At 33.8% G+C, this 19,355-nt stretch overlaps 1 protein-coding gene across 1 annotated transcript; it reads right to left on the bottom strand.

Annotated features, from left to right (window-relative positions):
* Positions 1-10,538: 10,538 nt before the first annotated feature.
* Positions 10,539-18,799, bottom strand: LOC137387500 (uncharacterized). The gene is made up of 5 exons (XM_068073939.1): positions 18,552-18,799; positions 16,180-16,306; positions 14,595-14,797; positions 13,545-13,758; positions 10,539-11,685 (listed from the first exon to the last, which is right to left on the bottom strand). Exons 1-5 carry the CDS (start codon positions 18,667-18,669, stop codon positions 11,559-11,561), a joined length of 789 nt encoding a protein of 262 aa, XP_067930040.1. The 5' UTR covers positions 18,670-18,799; the 3' UTR covers positions 10,539-11,558.
* Positions 18,800-19,355: the final 556 nt, after the last annotated feature.

Here is a 19,355-nt window from a genome sequence, read left to right as displayed (position 1 = left end):
ATTACTAGTAGTACAAGTGATACAACTAGTACTACTGTTGTTGATATCCAGCAGTAATATTACTAGTAGTACAAGTGATACTACTAGTAATACTATTGTTGATATCCAGCAGTAATATTACTAGTAGTACAAGTGATACTACTAGTAATACTATTATTGATATCCAACAGTAATATTACTAGTAGTACAAGAGATACTACTAGTAATACTGTTGTTGATATCCAGCAGTAATGTTACTAGTAGTACAAGTGATACTACTAGTAATACTATTGTTGATATCCAGCAATAGTATTACTAGTAGTACAAGTGATACAACTAGTACTACTGTTGTTGATATCCAGCAGTAATATTACTAGTAGTACAAGTGATACTACTAGTAATACTATTGTTGATATCCAGCAGTAATATTACTAGTAGTACAAGTGATACTACTAGTAATGCTATTATTGATATCCAACAGTAATATTACTAGTAGTACAAGAGATACTACTAGTAATACTGTTGTTGATATCCAGCAGTAATGTTACTAGTAGTACAAGTGATACTACTAGTAATACTATTGTTGATATCCAGCAGTAGTATTACTAGTAGTACAAGTGATACTACTAGTAATACTATTGTTGATATCCAGCAGTAGTATTACTAGTAGTACAAGTGGTACAACTAGTACTACTGTTGTTGATATCCAGCAGTAATATTACTAGTACTACAAGTGATACAACTAGTACTACTGTTGTTGATATCCAGCAGTAATATTACTAGTAGTACAAGTGATACTACTAGTAATACTATTGTTGATATCCAGCAGTAATATTACTGGTAGTACAAGTGATACTACTAGTAATACTATTATTGATATCCAACAGTAATATTACTAGTAGTACAAGTGATACTACTAGTAATACTATTGTTGATATCCAGCAGTAATATTACTAATAGTAAAAGTGATACTACTAGTAATACTATTGTTGATATCCAGCAGTAGGATTACTAGTAGTACAGGTGATACTACTAGTAATGCTATTGTTGATATCTAGCAGTAATATTACTAGTAGAACAATTTATAGTACTAGTAATACTATTGTTGATATCCAGCAGTAGTATTACTAGTAGTACAAGTGATACTACTAGTAATACTATTGTCTATATCTAGCAGAAATATTACTAGTAGTACAAGTGATACTACTAGTAATACTATTGTCTATATCTAGCAGTAATTTTACTAGTAGTACAAGTGATACCACTAATAATACTATTGTTGATATCCAGCAATCGTATTACTGTAATTCAAATTACAGTTTGCAAGTTTTTTTCTGAGAGTTATGCTTGCTGTGGAGCAATGCAGCAGAATCATTAAAATGTTTTTCCTTGTACTGTATTAAATCCAAATTAAACACTGTTTTTGTCATGGTGGCACATGACAAAAAACTTTTAACCCGCTTTGACATCTTAACTGTAGTGGAGTTGCCTGTTCATACCTTGTAGTGACTAAATCAGTGATAAGGCTTACCGTTGCCGCAAATGAGAACATGATGAAATATTTTTTGTGTCATTTTTCCTGCTCAGGCTTTGCACATGTAGAGTGTTTCAAAAAACCCACCAAAAATAATTGGATAGGTAAAGATTATTTAATAAAAAAGCACAACTTCTCTGTTGTTTTCAAAATCAGTAGTCCCAATGTTGAAGGGATTTATGGCTAAATCATTTCATTCTATTGTAGCATATAGATCAATATATTTGTAATAAATTTTATGTAAATTACATTTTATAACATAAATATAACCTATTAAATTTAATTTTTTTACAGTTTATTAGTAAGTTAAGTAATCTTAATGAAAAATATTTGTTTTTGACTAGCAAGTGTGATCAATGATATACCGCCCCCCCCCCTCCTAGGATAGGCGACAGCTATCATATGGGCGGGGTTTAATGATCATGCTCTGTTAAGATTGCGCTAGCCTGGGTTTCGGAGCTAACACAATTCTCGCGAGGCGGTCGCGTTGACTTGTGAGGTTTTGGAAAACAGGACTCGCTGTTATGGTGTCATTAGCTCATTCAGTCAGTAGGCCCCGCGGTTCACAATGGCAAACACCTTAACTAACAAAATGGATTCATGGAAAATAAAACATTTCAAATTATCTACTTTTACTAATTTTGAAATTGATAGGTGTCATAGTATATGCTTGAAGTTAAATATAATTTACCCAAAATCCCCCGAACAACGGCCTTTTGTCCATAGTTTTTAATTAAGATTTTGCCACCCCTAATATAAAATGACAAAGTCTTTCATCGTTGTCATATTGTTTTACTTGGCCAATAAGATGGGACAGCAGGCAGAGCTGTGGAGTGTAGTTTTTATACTCAAAATCTAAACATAAAACCGAATTTGAGCTATTTTACGATTGTGACTAATAATATCACGAATGCTTGTGAACGACAACTGGCTGATCATAATGGTGACAAAACTGGGCAATCATACTTATTAGACAACAAAATGAAACCAACAGATCAGTAAAATAACCACTATTGTTCATAATATTTGGAAACTTACAAGGGGCTTTATTCAGCATATTTGTTTGTTCGGGTGCTGTGTTTGGGTTCATCCCAAGAGAGCTCGATCATTAGGCCCCGCCCACATGATGCCCGTCGCCTATTCTTGTGGGGGCTGTATATCATTGGTGTGATGAACAATCAATGAGAGCTATAATTCACACCCATGAAGTTGGAGCTACCCTCTACAAACTATTTTCAACAAAATTTAGAAATCATCATGATCTGTTAGAAGAGGTTTTGCAGACGAGTTTATTGTTAACATTGGGCATTGCTAACGCAGTCAGCCAGAATAGTTGTAGCTTAAAAAGCGAAAACTACACTTTTTAACGTAGAGTCATAGAGTTATTCACATGGTTGAAAGAGATGATATCCTTTTAGTTAGTAAACAAATTACCAGATATTTGCTGAAAGTAAGGTACACCTGGTTAAAGCATTTGGTTTAATCGTGAATTTTTTTATAAAATTTTAATAAACTATATTATATGACTATGTTATATATACTAGAAATTCCACTGACATACAGCCCACAACCAAAGTGATAATGGAAAAAAGAAAGGGTACTGTTGATTGTTGAAAAAGTAGTTCTCAGCAGGAATCGACAGAGTAAAGTGTAAATGAGACTTGTTTGAGATGATATAAAATAAATTTGAGGGAGCACGACTCTAAAAAGGTGCAACTAACAATTTATTTTGGAGGTAAAGTTGGGTTGAAACCAGGTATAATAATAATTGGTTAATTGTTGATATTACAATATCTGTCATAAGTATACAGTATCTGTTAAATGTCGCGCAGTCTAGTCTCCTCTCTTTTGCGTTGTATGATTTGGTCATTGATAGCTAATCGAGTGATGCGCTCCCTAGCGGAGTTGTTAACATGTAAGTCATTGATGTTTCGAACTCGAGAGAGCGACAAACGATATTCCAGCGGTCATTCCGTGGTGGCCTATATCAATGATAGCTTTAGCCGTGGTAGGACCTTGACTCTTGTGTATTGTCAAACCTCATGCTAGATCGGAGGAATGCCTCGTCATAAAGGGCCATTGTAGTTCGGCCCTAGCTTGTACATAAGTTGTAAATAATTTTGGCTAACGTTTTAAATAATTCAATGAAACCTTCGGTGATTGGAAAAATAAAACAGGCTGATAAACTGTGTACCACAATTTTGTACATGTAATTCGGTCTACGCCTCAAACGGTCTGTCCTCAAACTGAAATTAGCACGGTTTTCTCGTGAAATGCGCACTGCTAAATGGTTCTACTATCTGTCGCACGGCTTTATTGGTGTATCGTAGACCGGTCTTAACTCTTATTAAACCGAGCTTTTCAAGCGTTTTGTGGCGACTTTTGGCCAAATAAATCTGTCTATTTGTGTATAATCCGATCAGATGGGTGAGTGTTAAGAGAATTTCGACAATTTACAAAGACTTGGTAACATATTTAAATAGGCTTATATGTGTTTTGTATCGTTATTATTATTTAACGACTTTACAAAACGATGGGTAAATTTGTTGATGGGATTTTGGTACAAGGGTTTACGGCGGCCACTAATGAATAATTTTCGTGAGTTGTGTGCACATGTGCATTTATCATAAATCTCCCAACCAATCGCTCCGCTCGTGTTTGGTCGTGGGATAATATACATACATATATATTATATATTTTTTTTTTCATTTTGTGCTATATATACTATTACACAATTTAAGATCATATAATATAACATATATGTATATTATGCAATATGATATTATACAATATAATATAACAGTAAAGTATAACATCAAACTAGTTTAGTTTAAGATACTGCACACACAGATACATTAACAACTAGCCTGTCTTGGCAAACTGTTGTTTTTGCAAAGTTGTCCCTCCGTCGAGCAGGCGAGCAACACAATAGCTTGTCATAAGACGTACTGCACCTGATGCATCAGCTGCACTTATAAGGAGTTGTTCTTATCTGTCTATGCGGCTTGGTTGCGATGTTATGTCAGTCGCTCCATTGGTAATCAAAACGAATTTCACGCAAAAATATATGTAGAAAATTAAACTTACAACGTTTAACCAGCGACCAGTCTCTGCGGTAAACTTTAGTAAAACTTGAGAACTTAGGCAACAACGGCAACTAAACATGTCGTTATTTGTGCGCTCAGTCAGTTTTATTTCTATTTTTGTATCAGTTAGTTTTATTTGTTTTTATGGATTTTATTTTCAATTTATTTTATTCTTAAGTTCTACTAAAGTTTACAACAAAGACTGGTCTTTGGTTAAACGTTGTAATCTAATTTTTTTCTACATAAATCTTTGCGCAAAATCCGTTATGATTATTAATGGAGCGACCGCCATAACATCACAGCCAAGCCGCATAGACGAAAGAAAACAACTCCCTTTTAGTGCAGCTGATGCATCAGGTGCAGTAGGTATTGTTACAAGCTGTTGTAATGCTCGCCCGCTCGACGGGGGGACAACTCCGCAAAAACAACAGTTTGTCAAGACAGGCTAATTAACAACGTGCAAGTGATATTCCATAACTGAACTGTAACATTACTTACGGCTTCCAAACAAAGTATTGTTATATATCCAAAAAATCTTCCACTTCTTTTTTCCAAAGCTACACCATCTTTATACCTGAAAGTGTTGGTATACCTGATTACTACAGATCTATCTGGAGTTATCTATCTATAGTTAGAATGATTGATGAAGAGATAACTCTACAGCATTTCATAGACTAGCTCTCAATCTTGTAAATTAACTATAATAGTATATAATAATGATAATTATTATTATTCCATAACTAAAATGTACCATTGCCTACCTTCTTGAAATAAGAATACTGTTGTATTGTGGGGTATGTTCTCTTGTTCATCTGTTGAATAAGCATCGCAGGTAAAAATGCACTGGTAAAATAGAGTGGACGAGTGTTGCTTGCAGTCATGTTCATCTAAAGAGTAATAGTGAAGAAACTCTTGTGTTGTATCATTGTTATATCCATAAAATCGTCCACTTCTAGCTTCCAAAGCTACACCATCTTTATACCTGAAAGTGTTGGTATGCCAGATTATTACGGATCTACATGCATCTGTAGTTAGAATGGTTGATAAGGTAATAATTCTGCAATATTTCATAGACTGCCTCTCAAGCCTGTAAGTTAACTATATTAGTGTATAATAATAATATACAATAATAATATACAGTGATAAATATTATCATGACAAGCTATTCCTGATATCCAAAACATACTCGCTCTAAGAATACATCAGATAGACATATTGTAATGCATTTAACAGAACCACAGCCACCCTAAGTAATAAAACATTCTGGCTTCCATGACTGTTTCATGCCTGTTTATGATTAGGTAAGAATGATTTGATCCGAATAGAGTTTATTCAGATAAATAAACTCATATCTGAATAAACTATGTATATCTGAATATAGAGTAAGATTGAGTTAACTCTCTTTGTCTAGCAAAGAGTTTCAGACTAATATCTTTAGTAGGTCAGGTAGATTTTTAACATTTTCACATTGCACTAAATTGCAGCTCCATGCTAACTTGTCAACGTGCCAGGAATCGCTGAACATCCTGGAATAACTAGATAAAAACTGGCACTTCTGATATAAGTGCAGATTATACACAATTAACATTTTCAAAATCTTGGTTTTTCTTTAATATTATTGGTTAGCTTATAAGCCAATCGGCCTGCAGCATTGACCTGTCTCATGTTTTTGTTTCCTTGTAACTGTAAATACAGTTTTTCGCTAGAAAGTAGACTTAGGATAAAAATAGAGAAAACAAAGTTCTTGGATGAATGTCAAATACTTTTACAGCCAAAACAGCCAAATCTTGGCAAGCGATGACAACCTGATTTGATGTTTACTTTGTTTGTCAGACTAAATCTATTGTAGATTAATTATTTTATATAAAATAAATTAGATTCTGTTGAAACTTGTCCTACACCCCACAAACTTAATGATACATACTTCAATCAGTTATTTACAGCAATGAAACTTCCTTTTTTTTAATTTCATGAAAGTTAATTTTTATAAACAACCAAATTAAATGTAAGAAACTAAATAAAGTAAAGATCAAAAGAGTTTTATTATCATTATTGCTAATATTATTATTAATAATATTAACTTTTACTCTGAAAAAAGTTAAAAGTGTATCTGTGGGTATAAAAACAGACAGTGAGTAAACAGAGGTGGGAATATAGATATACAGTTACTATAAATTAAAATATGTAAGCATCAAATTAGTAACTTTTGTTACATTTCATAACTTTTAGAATTTTTTTATTTTTATTGTTGTGACCTCCTTTCCAGTTCTACTGGTTTTAGGCTATGACTTACTTTGCATTGCTTTTATTCTCTTTCTTGCAATAACTACTAGCTGCTTGCACTTCTGTAATACCCTAGGACACTTATATTTCGCTAGTATTTAGTTTCGTGAGTAGCTCACAGACTAAAATTTCGGAGCAACTTAATTTCGCAGCTCTGATGAGTGCGAAAATATAGTAATGTGAAAATAAATGCAGTGGAACAAACATAATTAGATTCCTCAGGTTCAATTCAGCGAAAAAAAAATTTCAATTTGCGACTAGGTTGTAATTGTGAACCGCAGGTAGAATGGTGTGGGCAAGGTCGATAATGCAATTTGATCGCTTGCTGCCATTTGTTTCTTGGACTATCAACAGGCCCGTTTTCACTGGGGCAGCTAGCTGGCCGGCTGAGCCGCCCCAACTTTTTGGGAATTTTTTACGGTAAGTGCAGTCCAACTCGAATAACTCGCCCTCGGATAAAATGTAACATTTCATCTCAAACACAAGGTCAACTCAAACAGATTTGTTTGGTCAATTCCAACGCATTGATAAATTCCTTCAGATAACTCGACCTCAACATCATTTATTCGAAAAGTTATTCGCCCAACGGCCATGGACGCGGTTTTTATCGCTGTGGAATATCACTTCATTCCAAGCCATAGAGACAAACCTCAACTTTTAGTAGTTCTTAGGCATCATTATTATCATCATCAGAGGCAAAATATTTTTGTTAACGACTTTTATAAAGGTTTGCAGAAGATTAAGTTTTATCAAACACCCGCTTGGCCATGTCCCATCGAAAACGTAAAAGCCTCCGAATGAACTTAAAATAAAATCCGCAAAATTGATCTTTGTTAAAACGCTCAAAAGAAAGAGATGTCTTTTTCTGAGCATTTTAACTGTGGTCATGTTTTGCCTATTTTAATTTAAAAACGTCTCGTCAGTCACATCACTTAAAACAAAACAAATCTCAAAAAATTACAAGTTATTGAAGAGGTGTCAGTGGTGAATCCAAACCTTTCCAGAGCCATGCTGCTTGTGTAGTACTGCGAGTGTCAGTGCATGTGTCTTATTTTCTTTCAACACGCGGTGCTCACTGCATTGGTTGATGTCCCCAGCAAACGATAATCTACTAATTCGTGTGCATTGACATCAAATTCCTATCATTATAAATCATTCTTAATGGGAAAATAATCATAATTAATTGCAAAATAATAACGTAATAAATTTTGATAGTCAAATTATTTTGTTGGTTTATATTTTAATGATGCTATAGCGGTCGTTAAAAACGTTAAAATAAATGTCGTTATAAAATTCCATTCTACAGTATCAATGAACAAAGCTATTTAGTTTCGCTTTTTTGCTCGTTTGTTATGATAGTTTAGTTTTGCACATGAAACTTTCGCGAGAGGATGACACCGCGAAAACGCGAAAGTTAGATGCCGCGAATACATAAGTGTCCTAGGGTATTGAAGAGGTGTCAGTGGTGAATCCAAACCTTTCCAGAGCCATGCTGCTTGTGTAGTACTGCGAGTGTCAGTGCATGTGTCTTATTTTCTTTCAACACGCGGTGCTCACTGCATTGGTTGATGTCCCAAGCAAACGATAATCTACTAATTCGTGTGCATTGACATCAAATTCCTATCATTATAAATCATTCTTAATGGGAAAATAATCATAATTAATTGCAAAATAATAACGTAATAAATTTTGATAGTCAAATTATTTTGTTGGTTTATATTTTAATGATGCTATAGTGGTCGTTAAAAACGTTAAAATAAATGTCGTTATAAAATTCCATTCTACAGTATCAATGAACAAAGCTATTTAGTTTCGCTTTTTCGCTCGTTTGTTATGATAGTTTAGTTTCGCACATGAAACTTTCGCGAGAGGATGACACCGCGAAAACGCGAAAGTTAGATGCCGCGACTACATAAGTGTCCTAGGGTATTGTACTTTATTAGCAAGGGCAGCATTGCCTTTTGTCACCACTACTACCGTAATACTACTATACTAAGTAGGGTCCTAAATTTTAAAACATAAAATTAGAATGTTTGAAGTACTGTTTAATATTATCCAAATACCATAAAACTGAACTATGCAAAAAAGAACAAAGGTCATTATATTTATTTAAAAACTGCAGCGTTTTAAGCAACTATAAACATCACGTGTCTAAATTTACTTAAGATGTCAAGAGACTGTACTTGCTCAAATTCAGCATTTCAAGGAACTCAAGTATTAAGATGATCATAACTCGATGTTTGACTGCCTCCGAGTTCTTAAACTTTGTCTTGCAGCCTTCTACAGTCACACATTACAAATGTGCTGCTGTTAGTACAGGTTCACTTGGAAAGTTGTCATGGTAGTATAAGGCATGTAGGTGAGGCTTGTTTTAGCATAAACATTTATTTGATGTTTACGCTATACCCTATGTGAGGTCATATGTGCAGTCTAATGTACCATGAATTGGCACTAACACAGAAAGTTTGTATTGATAATTGAGATAGCTAGCTTGTGCTCCTTGATTCACTTTTGTCTACTTATAATAATATGAAGCAATAGTTTACTAAAACAAAAGCTAATTTTTAGCATAGCTCAAACCCATTCTTTTCCGACTCAATGCAAGGTGGTACAATTCATAACACAAAGCATTATAATATGAAGCAACATCGTTCGAGATGATACGAGCTATTACAATACGATGCTAGATTGTAATATGAAATATGATGTAATACGATGAAAGACGATGCAATACTGAGCAACGTAATACAGTAGGACTCGATCTTAGATGATATAATACAGTATAATACAACGCAGTCAAATACAATTCAATAAAATCAAATTAAATTTAATAAAACAAAATATAAAATAATAAAATAAATCTATATCACAGTGTGATAAAAACAATCCAATTAAATATAATCTGATACAGTGCAATAAAATATCATATAAAACGATATAATACAACATGATATAAATTAACTTATGATAATATACAGTCCAATGTTGTACAATGTCATGCTTCGTACAGCAGTCCAGCAGTCAAGCACAATGCACTATCTATAATGCTATGTAATGCAATGACATGAAATACAATATGAACAACATTGAATTATTGGACATTTTAGAAATATCAAAGTGTAATGTGACAACTCGTAAAGGTTCAGAAGTAAAAACACAAAATATTGTTTTTCATCCTGTGACACCAACATACTACATCCACCATCATATGTTTCAGTTTATGAACTTTTTGTTACTACAACCTCCAATTCACTATGTTGATTCCTTTGCAATACTATTATATGACCAACTTTTAAATACTTTTGTTTGAATAATTCAATAATTCCTGATTTTTGTTTTTTCCTGTTTGTTCTTTTTTGTTGGCATGTAATGAACATCATTTTGTTGATGAACACTAATGCCAGTGAAAGTTTATACATACAGCTCAATACAAATTATTCAATGTACATACATGAAAATATCTTCCATGTATGTACATTGAAGGTACTTGTATGTATGTCCCTTCTTACATAACTTTTTTGTATGTACTCTTCTATGTATTTCATAGAAGTACCTCCTATGTATGTACATAGAAAGTACTTCTTTGTACTTTCTATGGCACCTTCTATCTACACACATAGAAGGTGTCTTCATAAGTTAGTTTTCAGGTTTTCGGCACAATTAGACACTTTTTTGTCTTCTTATATAAAGTTTATTATGAAATAGCAAAAATTATAACGAAATATGTACACCATAGAAGTAACAGCCCAACTCACTTAGAGAGCAGTTAGAAGTCAAAGAGTATGCACATCTATATGTACATCTATGTCTAGGCAAATTCATGAATTAAACTCATGGATATAATCACATGTCTGAGAAAGATCATTTGTTACAGCTATAGAATACATAATAAAAGTATAGATTTATATCACCAAGTTTTGTATTTTTACAAGCCAGTAGAATTCTGAAATATAAACTAACATTCAGTAATGATGATATGTCAGAAGTTAATAAATTATTGTGTATTTCAGAATACATCACATAGAATTGCGAGTAAAGTAAAGGAGGCATCTTTAAAAATGAACTTACACAATATTTTAGAAGATTTTAACAGAAAGTATAAGTATTTTGCTATCATTAGCAGTAGTTTTTGATTGAAATGCCAAGATATTTCAAAAATAAAATTGGCGAAATTTTATTGAGGTTACGCTCAGAAAAATTCGAGCAAAATGATATCACTAGTTTTTATTGTTGCAATAGTAGATATCGGCTGTTGCAATCAAGTTTGTCTTTATCCTGATGGTCTCTTTCCAACTATAAATATCAAAATCACACTTTCTCTTGATCTGAGAGTTTCAACCATGATCACGTTTCGTCAATTTTAATCTATAAACATCTTGGCAGTCAGATCCCCTCAAACATAAAAAAAACCTCAAATGGTAGAAAAATATTAATACTTTCATGTAAAATCTACTGAAATTTTGAGTAAATTTATCTTTAGGGTATATATTGAGGCCTTTGAGGCTAGCTTTTTAATACGGATTTTTTTTTAAAGAAGGTGTGTATCATCTGACGTATTCAACTGTGTCAGCTCTTGTTTATCAGGAAAGAAGGTGTGTATCATCTGATGTATTTAACTGTGTCAGCTCTTGTTTATCAGGAAAGAAGGTGTGTATCATCTGATGTATACAACTGTGTCAGCACTTGTTGATCAGGAATGACTTTGAAATATTTCTGTCAAGGTTATACTGACAAGTGTATTCTTCATCTAGCCAACTCTCTGTCACATTCCTTATCATCACATAGAATGATACCGAGTCAGATCTGTAAATATAAGTTATACTGCTAGTTTACAACAAACATAGACTAATATTGTTCCATTCTTAGAAACCATATTTCTACACAAAACACTTCTCTCATGATATGTAGTTTGAAAGTTAGAATGGCAAATGTTGTTATATGTTAAATACAAATCAATTTTCTGTCCAAAGACTTTTCTATTACCCGGGCAACGCCGGATAGCACCGCTAGTTTTTACTATAGTAAGATCCGTGTCTGTCCGTACATTCATCCGTAGTCACTTTTCGTGGTTAGGAAAAAATATTGCTTCAGGCAGGATTTGATCTCACAACATTGGTTTAGCAGCCTTACCACCTGCACCTATCAACTGTCTGATTACAAGGCAAGAATAATTGTGTGTATAGTTATTATATCTGATGATCTCTCACAGTACACCAGACTGCCAGAGTACTAGTAATAATACTACGATTCTGATCCAAAGAGTTTCTCAAGTCACAGGTGCATTATGGCTTACAATCTCAGAGAGATTATTGCACCGTCATGTGACTTGGTCTTATTAAAAATGAACTCGTACCAAATTTTACTAAACTTTATTCGAAAGTATCGGCACTTTTCTATCAATTGTGACTGTTTTTATGCTTGAGGTAATCTGACTGCCAAGATCTTTCAGGATTAAAATTGGCAGAGCTTGATTGCGATTAAATCGCTCAGAAGTTGCTACTGTTGATATACATGTAGTTGATATTGGCTATGGTGTACATGTCACCGTGCATTATGTGACTTTATTCTATCAGTTTCTTTGCAACTATAACCATCATAATTTCACCTTCACTTGACTTGAGCATTTTAACTGGGATCAAGTTTTGTCAGTTTTAACCTTGAAACATCCTGGTAGTCAGACCACTCCAAGCATTAATAACATTCCCAAATTATAGGAAAATATTGATATTTTCTGATAAAACCTACTAAAGTATTGTGGAATTAGTGGATTTGAACTCACATCACAATTCAAAGAATATTCCAACATTACCCAGGCTCTAAACTAGGCAGTACTTGTTGAGTATTATGGTATTACTGTTCACAGTAAAGTTTCAACTATCAAATCTCTAGCACAAAGTTTATTTGCTTTAAAAATACCTGTTAAGATTGCAATTATTTTTATTTTTTTAACTCATTACAATGCCCAAGAACTTAAAATAGATACTTCAGTTATTTACGCTTAGCCTAAGTTCTTAGTCTAAGTGCATTATACGTAAAAACTGATGTATATGAAAAAAACTAAATGGATACAGGATAACCAATACAAAAGCTTTCATTTATTACTTTGTAGATAAATTCAATTAGATAATAAATTAGATAAATAAATTCTAGAAATAAGGTAATGATGAGTAGGTTATGCAATATGTACATGTAAGTCAGGGTGATGGTGAAGAGATGTGGATATAACTTACTCTTACTTACAGGTAAGTGTAGCCAGAATTATCATAGCTTATATATTTGTACGTTTGCGTTTTTTTTTAGCCTCACTACCCTCACATATAAAACTTCAATATTTTAAAAAAAGTCAAAACTCGTACTTAGAAGCAAATAATTTCTAAATTTATGTTGGCCAGATCTTAGCTAGAGATTTTACTGCATGTCCTAACACCAACCAGTTTTACACAAACCAGAACTTGTCTGGTACTGTGTTTAATCTCTTTACATAAAATATGCTAAATTAATTCACCTCTTAGTAAAAGAATTTTCTTACAATAGATATACCCGCTCTTGAGAACCCAAGCGTATCACAGTATCTAAGGCTATGTGGTTACCCAACCACGGCACAAGAGAGGATTTACCACTTAAATCAGCTAAAATGGCAGAAGGTGAAACTTGATGCATACCTTTTCATCCTGCTGTAGAGGCCATCTATTGAGGAGATGGCAATAGAGGTTCCGTTACGGTATGTCAGCAATATGTACCACATGTCAAGGGAGTCACTCAGTGGGTAGGAAAAACTGAGTTTACAATATATCCTTACAGTGTCTCCTTTTCTGTAACATGCCTTTTGATGAGGCATTATACTCAATGTTGGTGGACTAGCCTCAGGGGGTGCATCTGCAAGTAGTGTGAGATCCTTAAATTTCAATGAGTTTGTTTAATGTTTCCATACTATCTCCCACTAGCTGTACAACAATTACTTCTAGTCAGAATTCTCTATACATACAAGTATATGAATTTTGTTAAAGGTCCACAGCTGCCAACTATGTTGGTTATTAGTTACACTGAGTGTTATTAGTATGAAAGTTTACCTGTTACCATGACTACACTAGCTGTTACCATAACTACAGGGTCACATTAGCGTAATGACGCACAGACAGATGTGTAGGCTCCCTGATTAGTAAGTAGAGTTGGTGTTACATGTACACAGTAGAACTCACTCTGACTTGGACTAGACTAAATTTAAACAAACTTTTTAACATTCATCTAGCCCCACCTTCCTTCAACTAGCCCTATGTTCTATTATACTTATTTTACTAGAGTGACTCTCTAGCCCCACCTTCTTTCAACTAGCCCTATGTTCTACAATACTTATTTCAACAGCATGAACACCATTGGTCCTAACAGCTAAAAGTTCAAAAACAAAAACTAGCTTTGACACTAAACAAAGATGGATGGCCAGTTAGAGTCTCTCACCTGCTGACACCCCCTGACACCTGCTGATAGCTCAATTATTCAATCACTAACATACAAGTGTCTACTTATGCAGTTAGCTGCCTGTATATATTTTCTCTCACTGTATTCTTATAAAACATAGAATATAACATAAAATTAAAAACTGTTTTCTGCCATGGTAGCATATGGCATAAAACATTTGACTTGGGCTAACAGTTTTACTAAGACGGAGTTGTCTGTCCATGCCTGGCAGTGGCTAATACAATTATAAAGCTTACCAAAGCCACGGACTAGAATGTGATGAGATATGCTGTGTGTCCTGTTTGCTGCATAGGCTTTGCACGTGTAGACTGTTTCATGGAACCCACTAGGAAGGGGCGGAGAGGTAAAGGCGATGCCATAAAGTAGCATAACTTCTCTGGTATTCTCAAACTCATGAGTGTCAAGGTTGGAGGGGCCTAAGGCTACTCCATCTCGTTCCCTTGCAACAAAAATGGTAGATTATTATATTTTTGAGCAGTTCTGCTGTACTGCCTACAAATACAGCAATCATGAACCTAGACATGTAGATTAGAGCGGTGACAATGGTTAAGTCTGATTATAACAAAAACAAAAAAGGTTTCCATCTGTTCAAGATGAACTTATACAAAAATCTTTGTAGATTTTATTAAAAATTATTAGTATTTTTTTATTTGCAATTTATTTTAGTGTTTGAGGTGATCTGATTGCCAGGATTTTTATAGATTAAAATCAATAAATTTGGTTGTAATTAAAACGCTCAGAAGAAAAATCTATGCAAAATTATGTCACTGGTTAAATTATCGTTGTAATAGTTGATATCTGCTGTTGATGTCACTAGTCGCTATAATTGCTGTAGTTGATATCTGCTGTTGATGTCACTAGTCGCTATCATTGCTGTAGTTGATATCTGCTGTTGATGTCACTAGTCGCTATAATTGCTGTAGTTGATATCTGCTGTTGATGTCACTAGTCGCTATAATTGCTGTAGTTGATATCTGCTGTTGATGTCACTAGTCGCTATAATTGCTGTAGTTGATATCTGCTGTTGATGTCACTAGTCGCTATAATTGCTGTAGTTGATATCGGCTATTGCATTCAAGTTGAAGCTTTACGTATTTCAATTCTGTCAACCTCTTTGCAATTACAGAAGTCATAATCACACTTTCAATTGAGCTAATCGCGATAAAGTTTTATTAACTTTGATTTTGAAACATACTTGCAATCAGATCACCTCAAAGATCAAAAACAATCGCATATAATAAAAAATACTGATACTTTCTGATAAAATCTACTAAGATTTTGTGTAAGTTTATTTTCAAGCTAATGTAAGTCTCTGAACCAGTTCTGGTGTATGAAACTAGTTTTACAGATTTTAGTGATTTCTGTACCATTATGAAAAAGTGTCTCTCAATGCAACAAGTTTTACCTAGAGCCGCTACTGCACCAACTTTATGAATTACAAAGTCAGCTGTTTCCTTTCCCATAGTTTTATATTGTTGGGTACTCAAACTATAGCTGTGGTTATTTACTTCAATAGATCACAAGTATACCAGGATGATGGGTTATTCTAGAAGAGACACTCCCTGAACACCTGGAAGAGTGAAGCATTGTTAAGATGGGAGTTGTCTTTTCTACATCTGTCTACTTCTGTGGCTATATATAGTATTCCCAAGTATAATTCAAGTTTTTCCTTTGCTACGAGTGCTATTTAACAACTCGAAGCCCATTAACTGATGTTGTAGTCATGTCATTTTCATTTTCATTATTATTATTCTTAATACTATTATTAATGGATAGAATGCATCTAGAATTTTGCAATAAAAATGCTTAAACATGACTCACCATGTAATGTCAGAGAAGCCTGTAGAACAGCAGCTGATGATGAAAGGTCGACCAGTATATGTATAAATAATTACAGGAGGATAAACAGAAAGATACTCCATTCCAACGGGTTTCACAAATGAGAGATCTATAGACAGAACAATAAAATATAAATGAAAACTGTTAACAGCATCATCTATATTTCTACTACTAATAATCGAACCACGAACAGCTATAGTCTAAGTGTACATTAGTAGTAGGTAGGTTTGATGTCTTAGTTACAGGCTTTGATTCACTGTGAAGTACATCTATGAATACAACCTAAAGTTATGGTTTATTTGAGGATAGCTGTTGGTGTTTTAGTCATTATCTTACTAAAGCTGCACATCATGGAAACATTATCTGATGATTACAACAATAGGAGCTATGCTAAGTACCTCAGCTACATATACAGTCATTCGCTTATTATGTATTCATGTGTTTTAGCTTCAGTTCCAACTGATGGATTGTTGGAGAAGTTGCTCCACACATATTTGCAGCTTGGATAAACCTGCAGCAACTATAGTGCACCCTCGAGTTACGGTGTCCCTGTTATACGATTTTTTCACCTCATGATGTAGAACACAATGATTTTTTGTCCGCGCCATATGAATTTTTTTTCCATACAATATCAACAAAAAAAGTCTTCGAAATTAAATTTTGACAGTTGGTGTGCTGAATATGTCGAAATAACAAAGATGCCTATATGCTATTTGCCGAAATGCTTCTCACAACTCCTGAAAGAGATACGATGTTCTCTCTCTCAGTTCAGCATTATTTATTATAAGTTATAGGGAAAACAAAACCGGAGACAGTTCAGTGATAAAATATTAGACAATGATAAAGTTGAGTAAGTATTTTTTGATTTTGTAAAAAAAGCATTTAGAACCATATACATTGTATAAACTGCATAGCATTCCTTATAAAGAGAAAATGTTATAAATTGTTATATATTGAAACAGAGGGTTTAGCACATTCACATTGTAAACTTATTAGCCTAAAAACTGCTGTTTGCAGGTAATCATTTATATACACCCACTCTGCTTTTTTCATACCTTTAGCTAAACCTGAACAAATGTGTGGCTATAGGTATAGTAATATTAAGCTATGAGTATCTGTAAACTTGGAGTTGCCTTCTACTTGACTTATTAAGCAATGCGTGACTGATAATAGTTATTCTATTTTTAGCAGCCACCAATCTGTTCGCTGTAAGAGAAACTTTAAGCTGTTTATAATGATCATGAGTTGTGGACTTTTAATCAAGAAGCAACCTGCCTGTGTTTATAGATTGTTGATGAACACTCCTTCACTTAGTTTCCATCTACCCTTGTGTACTACCATGACAGCAAAAGTCAACAGTAAATCTTTTACAAGGAAGGAAGAGATGCATCATTAGAGTCCAAAGATCTCAAATGTGCTTTAATAGGAAACTCTCTGCATGTCTCGGCCAAAAAATGAATCTAATGATAGATCTTATTAACTTTTTCTGTAGGTGTTTGAAATCAAACTACTGGAGTTTATATTTGAACTATGTTTGTGTCTATTTTACAAAGTTGTTAGCAAAATCAGTTGCTTTAGCTTAAGTAATCCTCAGAGAGAACCAAGTCTCTTTACATCTTCTCTTCAGTAAAATACTCGTCTACTAAAGTTGATAAACTCAGTAGCTGCATTGAAAAAGTTTTGACATTGTTAATACTATGGTACTCAGACTATGGTACTTTACTCGCTTAAGAAGATGGTAAACATTAGGAGTTACCCCGCCGCTGTAGATCGTCAATGTTCAATAGATTTTTAAAATTAATCATCACTATTACTCTTAGACCATCACTTGTCTGATCAATATATTGGGTAGAAAATATACCACAGTTTATGATAGAAATTTGAACAGCAAGTCTTCAATACATTTTAAAATCAGTAAATACCGTAAAACCTTTAATTGAACTCCACCTTTATTTAAAAGCTTTGTGAAGTGCTACCTTAAGTACTCACTTAAGAGTACCTGTTTGTATCAGCATTCACTTGAGGATACCGGTTTGCCTCAGCCTTCACTTAATGACTTTAAGGATGAAATTCAATTATGTATTCTTTAGTATAGGATAAACACAATACTTATTCAAGTACATCAGTTAAGACCCCTTAAGTCAAGTCACCCAAACTGTTTTATACATGGTGCTACCACCACACCTTAGTTATGGTATCTTAGGAGAACCTGACACTCTTATCTTATATTAAGGTAATTAAGACAATATTAGACAATTTGAAGAAACCAACTTATATATCCTATTCATTTAATAACATAGCAGGGCTATCAGAGTAATATTCTCAGACAGATAAGACCAACTTCTTCCACATACCTGAAGATATGTTGTTGCCAGGGCAGATGATCTGATATCCTGCTGACATGTGGCTTAACGCCGCCAACAATGTCATCACAAAATAACTTTTCAGATGTTCTATTCCTTTTGGTAGCATGTTGTCTTCTCGCAGTCTACCTTCCTTTTAACTATACAAGTAATCACCTGCTTTGTATGTCACTCGTGATAGTGATTGTAAGGTGAACTTAATTGCTGAATGATTGCATCAACCAATGGAATCAAGCACTTGTATTACTCTGTAAAAAACCTTTTGGTGGCTTAACTTTATGTAATCAGCTTTGATTTATACCAGATGTGGCCTATCTATTGGGTGATTAAACAAGAGCGATTCAAAGCCTTTATAGCCTTTGTTCCCACAAGCGAGTAATCATTGTATATTCTAAGAGAAAATGCAGACACTGAGTCACCTTTGACCTCAGCAATGATTGGTAGTTAGGCAAGGCATTATAGTCGCTATGCTGCGGTTCCTTCCAATAAATTTATATGCAATCAAACCTCTTCTCACAATCATCTCTAGAGATAAACTTGCTGACACCTGATGTAAATTTTGAGCTAGTATTTGATTTCACACCCACAGAAATTCTAATTTACAATTTTCAAAATTTCACAAAACTTTGCAGGTTTTTAAGTGAAAAAAGGATAGGTAAAAGTTACAAGAGAAAATTTGAAAAGAACTGAATATACTATATAAAAACTATAGAAAACTAAAAAAGCTAAAAGACTATATAAACTAAACCAGTTTAAGCATTGCTTAGTTTAAATTTAAAAAAGTCACATGCATAT

The sequence above is a fragment of the Watersipora subatra genome, chromosome 2 (genome assembly GCF_963576615.1).
Source record: "Watersipora subatra chromosome 2, tzWatSuba1.1, whole genome shotgun sequence".
Classification (NCBI taxonomy): Eukaryota; Metazoa; Bryozoa; class Gymnolaemata; order Cheilostomatida; family Watersiporidae; genus Watersipora; species Watersipora subatra.
The sequence above is the reverse complement of the archived record's forward strand: the minus strand, read 5'-3'. Positions and strand labels throughout refer to the sequence as shown.

Excerpts from the sequence above, each read along its gene's own strand:
- LOC137387500 (XM_068073939.1), bottom strand. The coding sequence starts at position 18,669 with ATGCTACCAAAAGGAATAGAACATCTGAAAAGTTATTTTGTGATGACA. Across the intron at positions 14,798-16,179 it reads GGCTTCTCTGACATTACATG|GGAACGAGATGGAGTAGCCT; the intron begins GTGAGTCATGTT and ends TTTTGTTGCAAG. Across the intron at positions 13,759-14,594 it reads CATTCTAGTCCGTGGCTTTG|ATGCACCCCCTGAGGCTAGT; the intron begins GTAAGCTTTATA and ends CACTACTTGCAG.